Below are 15,586 nucleotides of genomic sequence, written 5' to 3'. Positions count from 1 at the left end.
AATAACTTTTGCACTTGCAAATGTTCCCAGTTGTATTAAATCGGAGGTCGACAACTTTCTTCTGTAAAGGATCTGATAGTAATGATTATAAGCTTTTGGACCACACGGTCTGCATCACAGTTACTCAACTTGGTTGTTGTAGCTCTTAAGCAAGGCCAACAAATGTGGTCCTGTTCCAAGTTGAGTGTAGCATTAACGTAATAATTTTATTTTAAATATTATTAGAAAAATCTTATTCAAAAACAACCCTCAAGTTAACCTATTAGCAAATGTACTTCACTTTACTCTATTGAGCAATCATTGACCTGTAGTTGGTGAGAATTACTAACTCAATAAACTTCTCCCTAGTAAGCTGCATATGTCCTCAGGTTGCCCATAAAACACAACCATTACCTGTCCCAGTTTCTGTAGCAGTTACAGTGACATGAAATAACATGAAAAATCCAGGACGTTCGAATTGGAAGACTTTAGTATCTACAATTTGAGAAACACAACCATTTTTCAACTGAAAAATAAAGAGAAGATACAAAGAAAACGTTAAGGATTCAAAACCCTTTAAAGAGTGTTAGCACAGGTATGTATCTCCCCCCACCACCCAATGGCTTCATCTCACTTGTTGAAATGACCACAGAATTACAAAAGATGGGGGGAGGGGAGTTTTCATCAGCAATTACAACAAAGTAAGGAGATATTGTATATTTTACAGATGTCAGGGTTATTCTCCTGGAAACAATATGTATGGGAACAAGTTAAAAAAATAATCTGATGAATGAAATAGAACCAGAGGCATGGATACATGGAACAGACTGACAGATCTCAGAAGGGAGTGGGGTGGGGGTGGGAGGACTGGATAAAAGAAGGTGAAGAGATTAGCCAAAGACCCTACATGCATAGCCCAAGGACACAGAGAACAGTGTGGAGAAGGCAGGTAGGATGGCTCAGTGGAGGTGGGCAAAGAGGAGGAAAATGGGGACATTTATAATAGTGTCAACAATAAAAAAATTAGAAAAGTTAAAATCAAACTGAATAATATTTTAAAGATAAGAAATTAAAATCATCTTGAGAGGTACTGAGAACAGATAGAACAGAAGCACTCCTCCAATGTGTAACACCAAAACATGATTTAATATAAACTGATTACTTAAAATAAGGAAAAATTTATGGGTAATCTTTCATTGGTGACATCAGTAATTAGGGAAATATAGATTTAATTATATTTAAAATAAAAAGTATTTATAAATTACAAATTTAAGATGCTAGAAAGATATATCAATTCATTTGATTATCAAAACTACCATATGAGCTAGACACTGTGATCATCTCCATCATGTGGATGAATAAACTGAAGCACAGGTTTGTTATATAATCTGCCCAAGGCCATGCAGTTAAAAGGCAATTTTACTATTTATGTAATAACAATTACCTCAGAATACAATCAAATTAAAAAGAAATAATAAAAATAGTCAGAAGAAATTTAATTGTTTTGAAATTAAGAAAAAAGATATTTTCTAGTAATACTTAGTCAATGAAGAAATGTAAGGTAAATCAATAATAATCTAGATATTAGTGTCAAGGAAAAAATGCTTTGTATCAAAATCTATGGTGTTTAGCTATGGGTGAGGAAAGTAAAGAACACTATATGTTTTTAACAAAAAGAAGCAACTAACATTTTTTAAAACCAACAAAATAAACTAAACTTTTATGGAAAAGAATTAATTAGAAAACTAAAAATTATTTAGGAACACAAAAGTAATATTAGAAAGAAAATAATATGAACAAAAGTCAGAGTAAGACCGATAAAACAGATGAACTATTTATAAGCATGATTTAGAATAAAGAGGGAGAGCAAAACTGTACAGGATTAAGTGCTAACACAACTGAATATTCATGTGGAAGAAAGCCAAATTTCTTATTTTAGAACATAATAAAAAACTACTGTATGTTGATTAGTGAAATTTTTTAAATCTTAAGAGTATACTTAGCTACACATAGAGCATAGTGGTGAGACCTTTTACTAAGATGAGAACCCAGAAGCATTAAGAACTTCACTATTTCAAATATACCACAATCAAAGTCACTATTTAAATAACAGACTTGAAAAACAATATTTGCTTTGAAGCTAGAGGACAACATTTATAATAAAAAAAATCTTCAATTTCACAGAAACAGGAAAAGCAAGAATAATTAAAAATTCTCAAAAAAAATTCAAACTGATAACACAAATATGAAAATAGGCTCAAACTCACTAGTAATGCATATTTAAACAAAATAAATGTATCTTTCAAAATGACAAAAATTTTAAGCCTCCTACACATATATATTGCTTATAGTGATTTGGGAAATACAGTACATTCATATATTCCTGACAGAAATTTGAATTCTTGAAAATTTTTTGGACAACATGTCAATATTTTTTCAATTAAACTAATATATGATTCTATCATCTTTCTGTCATCTATTTTGACTCAGAAAACTAACACTTAGTAATCTACTGCAAACAAATAAAACCTCTCATATAAAAAGATAATTTTAGCAGATTATTTATTGGTATATTTTTCACACTGGGGGAAAAAATAAAACATTACCTGTGTGAACATCCATTGGTAAAATGACTAAATTAATTACGTTTCAACCACACCACAGAATCGCATGCAGCCGATGGGGGAAAATTCCGCTCAGCCTTTCTTAGCCTGCAATTCCTACCTAAAAGATAAGTTTCTGTCCGTCTTTACCAAATATTGATATTTACCTAAGGGATGTTAACCAAATTTGGTGAGTAACTTCTGGACAATCAGGCTTAAAATATAAGCTGTTGAAGTATTACAAAAAAACCCTTTTGAAGTCCAAAGGCAATCCTCAGAGAGATGGGCAGAGTTGCTCACCTAAGGTTAAAATGCTACAGACCAAGAAAGCAAATGATGTCTTTGAAAATGAACTTCAAATCTAAAGTAACAAACGTAGATACTCTGAACTGCACATGTTTGCAAATGACCTTTTTTCATAAGGACAATTCTAGGTTGCATGGGGAATACTATGAGGGATTCATTTATTTAAAGGATAATTAATGATTCCCCAAAGAAAGATCAAGGAGGTCACCTAGACAGAGTATGAAACAAGGAAGCCAATATGAGCTTTCAGTTGTAAACACGTATTACTCTGTAGGTGGGCAACAATTTACACAGCCTAGAGAGTGAGAGACTGCTGTTAAACATTGTATTTTCTTCTTCATTCTTTACCTTATCTACCTGCAACCTCCATTAGTCACAAAATAAAAATACTGTTATGCCCCTTTTATAAATGAAACCAAAGAATAATCATAAAAATGAACAAGCATTTTTTTTGAAATAAAGATTACGATCTGTACCTGTACAATAAATTGTTCACATATTTCATTGTCTCTCCCACAGTTCTCAGAGGGAAAACGTTCTCTGCACACCCGGATTTGGACTTTTCCCTGCACAGGTTGGCCAAAGGTGTACCTGGTAAAAGAAGATGGTTATTATAGATAGGAAAAGCCATGGTAATATTTTATGGTCTTCTTCAGAAATCATATATAAAATCTCTAAACTATGATCACTCCAAAGACCAAATTCCATTAGGAATCCTCACCTATCGGTGATATTGTCCCCACAAAACTTAGGTTAAATTAGGCATTTGATTGGTCTGCAGGATTCAGGTGCTTTTTAAAAATCAAATTAAAGGTAATGTAAGACTCAAAAATTTCGGTGAATAGGATTTAATGATTAAACTGAGTTTTTAAATTTATATTTTGATCTGATAGAAATATAAAAATTGTTTGCAGCACTTTTTTCTCTAGCAGAAAATATATATGTAAACTAAATATGCTTTGACCAAAAGTATAGTGTCATTATGGGGTGGAGTTAAATAAATATCTCATTTTCTGCTGAAACACACAAAAAATAATAATGCAAGTTCTTTAAAAATTGAGTCAAAGGCAAATACAATTGATTTAAGTTTTTGTTGTTGTTAGTTGAGAATTTGGTCCACTAAGATTCAGAAATACAGATAACAAATGTAAAATTAGTACATAGCAAAACTCATTATAATAAAATTGATCAATTATAATACTTTTTCTAATTGTTGGACACTAGTATATGTCCAGTGTTTACATACATTATCTTATTTATTTTTCCCGGTGACCCTGAGATGTAGGTATATTATCTCACTTTACAGATTAGTAACCTGAGATCAAGTAACTCACTTCTCCTCATTGTAATTGGTGAAATTAAAATTCAAACTGAGATCTTCCTCACTCCACAGCCCATGTTCCTTCCATTCCACTAATTTATTTTTCTCTATTTAAAAATTCTTAATGCTTTTGAGATTTTGACTCAACCCAAATCATTAAAACCCTCTATTAGCTCTAAATATTAGTTGCATGTGAAAGAGAGGCAAAAAAAACTAAGATACCTGAAATATCTTATTTCTTCTTACTGTCTCTTATTTATGAAATAAAACTCTTATTGTAGTATTATCTACAGGTCAACACATGCCCATGAAATATGTAGCTTAAATTTTTACCCAGGTCAAAATCAACATTATCTCTTTGTTTTTGACTTGAAAGCTTTTGCTGGCTATTGCTTCAGTTTACCAATGTGTCTACCTGCCAGCAAGTTTTCTTCCTTTTTAAAAGCCCAATTCATCTCAGGTTGTTTGCTAAAATAATCTAATTTGCTGTTGTGTTTAGTGGTTCCAAGCTAAGTTCCAGGGAATACTAAAGAAACAAGGCACAGACACAGTGTTAAACAACTTGAAGTAAGCAACTGACTCACTGATGTTAACTTTATACACACAGATCCTGTACATAATATTCTCATAGCCTGTCCTGAAATAACCTTGCAGCACACAGTTCCTGTCTCAATTACCTGTTCCTGTTCCAGGATATTATTATTGCTGATACTAAAGTACTATTTAATGTCAAATCTAAGTAGAATATAACATTAAAGAAGTTTCAGTAAGTCCCAATTCCAAATCAGTATTTAGCTTAGCAAGTCTTTTATTGAAGCTGAATGATACTTGATAAATATTTTGGTTGTTCTGATATGTATTTTTAGCATGCTGTTGGGCAGATAAATTATAGATGTTAATCCCACTGACAATTCTGGTTAGGTGTAGGGTTAAAAGTGAAGTCAACTTAGGTTCCTGGATTATCCCATGATTTTTTAACACAAATAATCTATGATTTCTCATATATTACATTTATGAAATTACGACGTATGTTCAGCTACTGTTTTTGAAACTCAAAAAAAAATTATTACTTTTCTAGAGTCCAAGGAACATTTTAAATACTATAAAAAAGCTAAAAACTTTTTTTCAAGGTTCTTTGTGGCATCCATGAGCACTAACCTCACCTGTTTATTAGACAGTGTTTTACCCTGTGTCTTTAATATACTGCTGAAAATATTCAAAGGCAAGTAATTTGCATGTCATCAATTAAACAATGTTTAAAAAATATGGCAAATATTAATATTTTTAATTTTTACATAAAGTACAACAGAGTTTTTGGTTAGGAGAGTAGCTCTGAAGTCAAATAGCATAGGTCTAAATCCAAGTTCTGCCATCAAAAAAGCTCCATTAATGTTGATAAGTTATTTCAATTCTCTGTGTCTTATTATCTTTCTACATAAAATAAAAATGATAATAGTTCCTATCTCATAGCATTGTGGTGCGAATATAAGAAATGCAATGCTTAGTACCTTTATAGCACTCAATAAACATTAGTTATTTTTAATTATTTTTTAGAAATTTAGAAAAAGCATCACACTTTTTAGAAAGGTAAATGCATTAGAAATTATTTTCAAAAAGACAATAAAAATTTCTCAAACCATATAGGAATTTTTTTACATTAAGAGATTTAAGTTAACTCAACTAAATTGATAAAATGCCTTTTTTTCCCACCAAGGCATTTTCAAAGGTTTCTTTTCTTTTACCTCTTCTATTTTTTAAATGAAAACACCCAAGATGGTGAAGGTTCAATAAGGCAGAGATTTTTGTACCAGCTGCTGGAACTGTATACTGGCACAACATATTTAGTGAGCAATATGGCAATCAAAAGACTAAGAGAATGTTACACCTTTTGTTTTGGTAATTCCAATTCTAGAAATCTTTCTTAAGTAACTTTTAATTGGAAAGCTACTTTTTATACACTTATACACAAAGACATACTATAATATTACTAGAAAAACAAAATGGAACAGCCTCCATGTTATAAAACAGAAGAATGTTAAAGTAAATTTGGTATAGCCACAAAGAGACATTTATGGAGCAAAGAACTGGAATTCATGAAAAGATTGGCATAATATGGGAAGATATTTTCTTAATTATCATGGATAGAAAAGTATGCTTGCCATTACAGAAGCTTTTCCTCTAATATAAGATTAGAGGAAAATAAATCCCAATGTTAATGGCATCAGTAGAATTAATTATAGGTAATTTCTTACGTTTTTCTTTATATTTTTTAAATATCTTGCAATGACAATTCATTACTTGTCTGATAACTTTAACGTAAGTATATAAATAAAGTTACATGGTTGATTTCATTTCTCATTCTCTCTGAGCCTTGCATTGACTTGTGGAGTCAAATCTCCTGGATAAGTACTTACTTAGCACACGCATCCACTTGGAATTCCTCATCTGAAATAGCTACTGTTTGTGGTACATTCACCTTTACTTCAAACTTAGGCAACACTGGAAACAAAGAGAAACATAGTTCAGCCCCACAATCACTGGAGAGCAAAATTTATTACAATTATGTAACCAAGTATGCTTCTACGCACAATATTTTCCTTTGTATGCATCTGTATAGACCGCTTTTCAGTTGCCCCAATTTCTGGGTGGCACCAGTAAGGGACAGTGTCTCAGTGAATGATTAATGATTCGCCTTTCCTTCCTCTTCTCTGTTCTCATAACTTTACATTTTATCTGTTGTAACCTTTTAGATCCTTCCCAGAAGACTGTGTAGATTTTATAAAATGAGATATTTCTTTGGAAGAAAAAGCAGGGATCAGAAAAAGGATACCGGCAAGGAGTAAAGAGCAAGAAAGATGACAAAGCGGGAAAGGCCAAGAAGGGAAGGCCGCAGAGCACCAAGCAAAGACTCACCGACTTTTCCTAATTTTAACATAAAAGTTACTTTGTTGAGTCCTTTGAAAGCTGCATTTATATAGAACAACTCTAAGTAGCAATGGGTTACCATATCTATTAACAGTAAATTGGTGTGTCAGTGTCCTTCCCGATGCGCTTCTCACGACAATAGAGTAATCGCCAAACATTGGCTCCGAAATCAATCTGAACGAGAGTTGGGTAATATTTTGAAAAGGAGCCACATTTTCCCATTTAAAAATCCCATTGTTCTGAGGATCCTAGAAAACAAAGAACAAAAACAGAGGTCATATAAGAGTATTATCCTTTCCTTCTTCATTTGGGTACTTCCTGTAGTTATGGGAAGTAAAGAAAGTTCTACCGGAGAAACGAGATGGCGCGTAGGTCATAGCTGCCCCCGCCGCCTCCCGCAACCACATCAACATCACAACTAAAATGCAGAACCACCGTCGCTCAGAGCCTCCTGACATCTGGCTGCACAGAAGCCCCACAACCAGGGACCTGAAGGAGCATCGAGACCGGGAGGAGGGGCGGAGACGCGGGCGGATCGGGGCTGAATTGGAGACGCAGCCGCGGGCCCACCACTGGTGCTGCAGGGTAAACCCGGGAGGGAATCTCGGCGGTGGAGGTTTCCCCGAGGAGGGAGGGGTCCCAGCCCCACAGCAGGCCCCCAGCTCAGGGCTCCAGGGCTGGGAAGAGATGTCCCCACAACTCCGGGCTGTGAAACCAGCGGGACTGTCCCTGAGGGTCGCGGAGGCTGCGGGAGCCCCAGCAGCTCCTCTAAAGGGCCCGGCACGGACTCACTCGGACGCTCCCTCTGAGCCCAGCGCTGGGCAGCAGCCGGAAAGGACCCGGGACACTCGGGGAGGAACTAACCTGCCTGAGATCCGGGCGAGAGGCGGAGGGGCGGCTTCCTCCCGGGCAGAAGGGCTGGCGGAGGCCATGGCTCCTTTGGCGAGTCCTCCCCGCACACAGCCGCAGGCAGGCGCCATGTTTGAATCCCCAGCACCTGACCCGCACCTTCGGCCCCGCCCCGTGATTCCCGGAGGCCCCGCCCCCCCCCACCTGCAGGCTCATCCGGGCCATTTCCAGGGGCTTTTCTGTGCACGTGGCCTCTCAAGCCTCATGCTTAGGACTTTCCTAAAATCCCTCAAACAAGCAGCAGCAGGCCCCATAGGGCTTGATAAGCGGCCCCAGGCCTGGCACTAGCGGCAGCTGCATTGGCTCATAGCTGGGCCTCTCCTGGACACCGCCAAGCCCAGCACAAGGAGCAGCCAACTACGGTTTGCTGAGTAGCTCATGCTGGGGGGCCCTGGGCAAGGCACTGGCACAGGCTGACTTTGCACCTCCCCAGAGGCCCCAGAGACAATGCACCTGGTGGTCAGGCTCGACCATGTTGGATTACAACCCTACCACCTCCATGAGTGACACACTCAAGGGGCGCACTTGGTGAACACCAAAGCTCCACTGAAGTAAATCCTGCTCCATAGGGGTGTCTCCAGCACAGCAGCTCTCTGGCTGTAGTTGCAGCTGGTCCTCACAGGTGATTGGCCTGGGGGTCAGTTCCTCCAGGGACGCCAACAGCAACCAAGGCTCAACTACAACAGGACAGTGCACACAGCACACACAGGGGAGCACCTAGAAGGCCCAGCTCAGGTGACTGGGGAGGCTGAGCCACTGGACCCTACAGGACACCTACTACACAAAGACACTCTACCAATTCCAGGAGACATAGCAGCTCTACCCGATACATAGAAACAAATACCAGGAAGCAGCCAAAATGTGGAGGCAAAGAAACATGTCACAAAGGAAAGAACAGAAGCCTCCAGAAAAGGAACTAAATGAAATAGATCCAAGCAAGCTAACAGATACAGAGTTCGGAATAATGGTTATAAGGATGCTCAAAGATATATTAGTAAGAGTATGACAAAAACAATTGAGAAAATCGATGACATAATAAAGTACCAATTTGAAATGAAGGCTACATGAACTGAAAAGAAGAATAATTTACAGGGAATCAACAGTAGAGTAGAGGATGCTGAGAATCAAATCAGCAATTTGGAACATGAGGAAACAAAAAACAGAAGAGCAAAAAGAAAAAAGAATCCAGAAATATGAAGATAGCATAAGGAGCCTCTGGGACAACTCCAAGCAGCCCAACATTTGTATTATTGAGGTGCCAGAAGGGGAAGAAAGAGACCAAGAAATTGAAAACCTATTTGAAAAAATAATGACAGAAAGCTTCCCCTACCAGGAGAAAGAAATAGACTTACAAGTCCAGAAAGCACAAAGAGTCCCAAATAAGAGGAACCCAAAGAGGCCCACACCAAGACACATCATAATGAAAATGCCAAAGGTTAAAGACAAAGAGAGAATCTTAAAAGCAGCAAGACAAAAGCAGTTAGTTACCTACAAGGGAGCACCCATACGACTGTCAGCTGATTTCTCAACAGAAACCTTGCAGGCCAGAAGGGAGTGGCGAGAAATATTCAAAGTGATGAAAAACATGGAACTACAACCAAGATTGCTCTACCCAGCAAAGCTATCATTTAGAACTGAAAGTCAGATAAAGAGCTTCTCAGACAAGGAAAACTAAAGGAGTTCATCGCCACCAGACCAGCACTGCATGAATTTTTGAAGAAGCTAATGAACAAAAGAACTTGACAAACAAAATAGACCCAGAGACACTGTCGCATGTAACAGATGATCATATTTCAGAGGGAAAGAGGGAAGGAGGGGTGGAGGGTGGGAAGAGATTAACCAAAGAAGTTGTATGCATATATGCATAACCCAGGGACACAGACAATAACAGGGTGAAGGCCTGGGGAGGGGGTGGGAGTGAGGTGGAGGGGGTCATATGGGGGGAAAAATGGGACACCTGTAATACTTTCAACAATAAAGATAAATAATAATAATAAAAAAGAATGCTCTACCATTTTACCAAACTAATATCTCAAACTGTAAAAACAACACAATTTTCTTAGATCTTCAAAATCCATCTTATAGTATGTCTCTCTTAAACCCAAAAAAAGATAAGAAAAAAAAATTATAATTATTGCTTTTGATTTTGATCTTCCTGAACCAGAGTTGCGTAGTTAAAGAATTTAAAACTCAGCGTGCATGCTCCAGAGTGGTGCTCTCTCAAGTATAGTGACAAGCACCAGTAGATGCACAAGGAGATACTGGTACTTATAAACATGTCACTGTGTGGTTTGTGAGTAAGTTGGTCATGAATTCCACACTGCAGGCAACAGCTGTTAAATAGAAGTTCTCCAACAGGAAAGGATTGCTAATGCCATCCTTTCTCTTTTATTTGCTTTTAGCCTATTGCAGCTTATATGAGTGTGGCTCAATACATTTATTGATATCATCCAATTGCGATGAAAGAAATCCTGGTGAAAAAATTTCTACAAAGAAACAAAGACATTATTCTCTACTCACTTTTTTTTTTTTCTTTCCTCTACAATAAAGTCTGGAAAGCTAAATTAATTGTCCAGACTTTCTTTTAATAAGGATTGCCCATGTGACTCAGTGCTGGAAAATTAAATGTGTCAGTCACTGGGTAAAAATTCTAAGAAAATCAGATTCAGCTGTCATTGAAAATAAAACAAGTCATTGAGGATGGCAAAGAAGTAGAAGAAGCCTGGATCCTTGGTAACTATGCTGGTGCTGCCTAACTCTGGAGTGCCTATGCTCAGGCATACGGTTCATTACTTACTTTCCCTAATGTCAGTGAAGCTTTCTGTTGCTTTCAATGGAACACAATAGTGGCTGAATTAGGCTGTGAAGGTAACACTCTTCATAGGCTGTTAATCATGCAGAAACATGAAAATGGCTGACCTAATATCCATCCTACTAGAAGGATGAGTTCTTTGTCACTCATATAACAAAGCCAGAAACACTTAAATGATAAAGAAGACTATTTGAAGTGTATATTTACACACATAATCATTAATAACAAACCTAGAGCTCAGTGTATTAACCTTCAGAATCAGTTCATAATAATGGTACATATAGTTTATGTGGAAATTCAAACATATATGTTGGAGTTGTTGGTTATCTCCTGATAGGCAAAAGACTTAAAATACATTTGAATGTTATATTACACAATATTAAAGATTTGAATTAGTAGAAAGAGACCCATTAAATATTTTCTGAAAGCCAAAATTCTATTTTATATCACCTTCTAGCTAATTTCTAAATTTGTACGTATCTATTTCCTTAAAGCAAAATATGACTAAATTAAGATTGAGAAGGGCCAGCAGCCAAAATTAAGCAATTTTAAACCTCCTTTAAAAAGAGCCCAATCTTTTCTTTTCCTCAAAAATCTAAGTTACTGCATTGTTACAGAGACTATACTAAAAGTGACAGCCCTCTGCTTAGTTCTTCATCTGATGTCTTACATTGTGTTTATAAAGATTTCTCCTCCCCCTTTTAGTTTGTATTAATTTGTAACTATGCATAATGAAAACTAGACACAAATCACTATTTATCTGAATATTTAAAATAATGGAAATGAAAAAAATGATCTCTTACCTGAAGTGTGATTAAAGGATACTGAAAGAGGAAGAAAATGTAGGTTAATATTGTAATAGTGCATTGTTTTTTGGCCACATATTGCATTTATAAAGATTACTTGACTTAATTTAAGTATTGAGACTTAGCCCTCACTTTCCCAGAGGGCAAAGTTTCTACTGCAAAGGTTTCATGCAACCCATGTTTTCTTTGCATGACGAAGTCTTAAAGAAGTATAAATTAACTCATGATAAAGGAAAGTTATACATTTAAATTTGAGGTTTAGCAATGAAACTATACCTATATAGTTCTCTATGTTATAATCTATTTTCATACTTATGAAAAACTTCCTGAGGACACTTTATATAGCAATAGATTTATTTGATTTGCTTAAATTTCATTGTGCCATTGGAAAGTATTGAACTCACCAACTCATCAACAGGTTTGAACTTGATATTCAGTGTCACAATTCGAATTTGAACTAAAAGAAAAGAAAGAGGGGGAAATATTTTTTTCTTGTTATTTCTCTCCCAGGTAAAATTGCCTACAAATAGACATGGGAATGAGTTGCCTTGCTGTCATAGAATGCTGTCCTCCCTTCTCCCCTAGCTCTGATTTGATCCTTTGAGATTTGAGTTCCATTTGGAAAGATCTCTTATTGCACATTTGTGATTCCTCTGCTGACAATGCTGGTTGTTACCAAAGCTGACACTAGCTACTGCCACCCCTGGAATTGGTGGCAGAATGAGTCATAGAGGATGAATGTAAAATATGTATGCTAAGAGTTAGACACAATTTTTCTAGAAAAATGTATTGATGTTAACAATATTACATTATATTAATTTTAGCAGAATTCTAGAAAACCATTTTAGCTACTTTTGTACACATAATTGTCATCACAGCATTTTAATAAGTTCAGAGAGAGAATATAATGCAGCCTAAAAAAATCTCACCATACAAATTGTTTCAATTCTTTTCTTTTCAATAAATCACGCATTAGAAGCATATACATATAATTTAGAACAAAGCGTACAGATGTCCTCATTTAACCCTCTATTTTACAATTGAGAAAACTGAAGATCTCTAAGATGAGAATTTGCTTGGCAAAAGCCAATAATTTATTAACAGAGTCAAGATGAAAACCATATCCTTCTGAACTCTTGTTTGGTGTTCTTTCTGCTACCTTCTACTTACAATAATAAAGAAAACAGAAGAGCTCTGCTTTGGTTTTCAGATTCATGATTACTTCTGATATGAATAATAATAATAGTGATAATAAATGTCATTTATGGAGTCTTTACTCTGTGCTAGGTACTGTTTTACATTGACTATCTTATTTTATTCTCACAATATTTGTATAAGTGAGATACTTTGGTTATCTTCATTCTACAGATAAAATGAGTCTAAACAGAGATTTAACTAGCTTTCCCACCAAACACTTTTGCTCCACATCCAATGCTTGTAACCAATGTATTAAGTCTGTCACTAGCATTTGTTCAAAGTAAAAGTGGCATGCAAAATTTTAAGAAGCAAAGCATTCGGTTACTGGAGTTTGAGGGAATTATTTTATAATTGACCTAGTCAACCAGTAAAAATTCTAAAAATCTATGATTCTATAACATTAAGGACACATTTAAGACTAAAATTCATATGTTTGGGTTGCTCTAAATTTGAAGACTGTGTTCATAATGTCAGTGACACAAAGGAAGCATGAATGTTGACTTACCGTTTTCTCCAGGTTTATAAATGGGTTTATCCGTCTGCACGAAGGTTACTGTCTCTTCAGCAACCTCTGAAACAAGTGCTACGGACCTCCTCTCAAAGATTTTAAGAGTATCTCCCTTAGCCAGCAATGTCACAAAAGCTAACTGTGCAGAGGACTTCTGAGAAACCTGTTTATGTTGAAGAACAGAGAATGGGACAATTATTTTTAGACGCTAAGAAGGTGAAAAACATCTTAATTTGGCTTCTCAGTCTGAGAGAGCCTAGTAAGCCCGTTATTTCTTAATGAGATTACTTGTTACAATTTCTTTATTTAGCATGAGAACAGTTTCTAATAAACTTTTTTGTCTTCTTGCCTTCTATTTTTGTTATTGTTGTTGCCCTAAGTCCCAATTCTGCTTCCCTCTACCTAGATTCCATTGTCTCATCTTGTTAAACAGTTCTATCAAAAAGCAGTAATTATGTCTTATAATTACACCATAAATAGAAAAATGGCAATATTTCACAAATTTTTTGACTATGTAAACTTACATTTTGTTTCTTGCCTCAGAAATTCTCTCATTTTATTCCCTAGCTTCCATAATTCATCTGAAATCAAGATTTGTTATTCCTCTAAAACTAAAATTTAAATAATAATTTCATGTTCCCATCTAAAGTTCTGAAACGACAAACTCAGTGCCTCACCTTGAAATCTGCGCAAGCATAGAAGTTCTCCTCCTCCACAGACTGGTCAAAAATAGTGGTATTGACTTCACCATACTCTAGGACAATGCTCAAGGATACAGACTCGTTAAGGTTTAAAAGGTGGAGACAGGCCTTTTCTGTAGAGTGACTCTGGATCACAGAGGAGACCCATAGAATATATTGCCTATGTAGGAGACATGCAGAACATGCAGAGAAAGCACTGTTAGCTTATTGAAAAAGTCCTGAAACATAACTCATTTTTTATTACAACAAACTTGAAGTAGGCAGGGAAAAGTATCTTAAGAAAAACATGTCAACTCCCTTCATACACTTGTTTAAAGTTTATGAGGCAAAACAGCGCTCAGTCTCAGAAGTGGTAAAATATCTAATTTTAACACAGAACATATTTAAAAGGTCACTTCTCTGGTACTTTAATATGAATAGAGTGTATAATATTCCCTTACGGTTCTGAAGCCACAGCCAAATGAAGCCAAAGGGTGCTCAGCAAAATAGTAAGCTTCATTTTATCCCAATGCCTGAACATAGGGTTCAAGGTAAATTAAATTCTCTCTCTGTCTCTTTTTCTCTTAATAGAAGTCAGCTGCCTCAACCCTCCAGTGTCTTTCCTTCCTTCTGCTCTGCCCCTCTCTGTATAGTGTTGCTTTTATAGCCACACAATGAAGGATCAATTATTTTTTTGGAGCAAGTATCATGAGAACCATCAATCACACTTAGATCACCTTCCCCATCATTTCTCAAGGGTTGCTAAGACGAGACTTCCTTCTTAAATTCACTGACACTGCTGTTTTTGGAATTAGCAGCATAAGCTGGACAGGAGGAAAGAGAAAAGCAAAGAAAGCACTTGTGTGATACTTAGGAGTTGGTTCATGAGTTAATTTAGTACTTCACTCACAGGGCCCACCCACAGTATCAGACGCATTAATTAGTAGGAATTAGCACAGGAAAGAAAACTGCCCCTCTAAAGAGCTGTTGCCATTCCAGTTCCCCAAAGGTAAATTTTCCAGGCTTCTGAGGAAGGGGAATATCTGATGTTGCCAAAACCCAGATGCCAATAGACATCTCGATATGGGCTTATTTTACAGATAATTGAAACAGTTGACATTCTTTTATAATTTCCTAATGCAGAATACAGCATTTAAAATGTTGATATGCATTCAACATTTACTATGATTTTTCTGAGTGAGGTTTTTTCTATTTACAATGTTCAATATCCTTTTCTACCTTAAATATAAGAAAAAATGGAAAACGTGATAAATATGCATGCGTGCGTACACAGATACTAGTCACTTTGGGGGGAAAAAAAGAAAAAGATTTAGTGTAACTTTGGTTGCAGACCATTTCTGCAAGGAAAATGAGCCATACCAGAGCAACTGGCAACCTGTTGGCAGAGACTCCAGTGTGGTAACTCTTCCTTCATCATGTTTTCTTTAACATCCTTCCTATTTCAAATATAGATGGAGTTAACGCCTTTGGCTTGAAGAATAGTGTTATGTTGAGTAACAAAAGACAGGAACTGATGTTA

General features: G+C 36.2%; 1 protein-coding gene across 1 annotated transcript in view; it reads right to left on the bottom strand.

The window, feature by feature from the left end:
* LOC107543990 (ovostatin homolog 2-like) overlaps positions 1-14,566 on the bottom strand; it is a 57,249-nt gene extending 42,683 nt beyond the window's left edge. The window contains exons 1-9 of the mRNA XM_016221727.2: positions 14,508-14,566; positions 14,044-14,227; positions 13,364-13,529; positions 12,066-12,118; positions 11,659-11,679; positions 7,214-7,382; positions 6,624-6,708; positions 3,365-3,479; positions 394-505 (exon numbers count right to left, since the gene is read on the bottom strand). Coding sequence (XP_016077213.2) covers positions 394-505; positions 3,365-3,479; positions 6,624-6,708; positions 7,214-7,382; positions 11,659-11,679; positions 12,066-12,118; positions 13,364-13,529; positions 14,044-14,227; positions 14,508-14,566 — 964 coding nt within the window. The remainder of the gene's footprint in view (positions 1-393; positions 506-3,364; positions 3,480-6,623; positions 6,709-7,213; positions 7,383-11,658; positions 11,680-12,065; positions 12,119-13,363; positions 13,530-14,043; positions 14,228-14,507) is intronic.
* Between the last annotated feature and the right edge of the window lie 1,020 nt (positions 14,567-15,586).

The sequence above is a fragment of the Miniopterus natalensis genome, chromosome 2 (assembly GCF_054644295.1).
Source record: "Miniopterus natalensis isolate mMinNat1 chromosome 2, mMinNat1.hap1, whole genome shotgun sequence".
NCBI classification, from domain to species: Eukaryota; Metazoa; Chordata; class Mammalia; order Chiroptera; family Miniopteridae; genus Miniopterus; species Miniopterus natalensis.
This window is presented reverse-complemented; position numbering and strand designations above follow the sequence as displayed.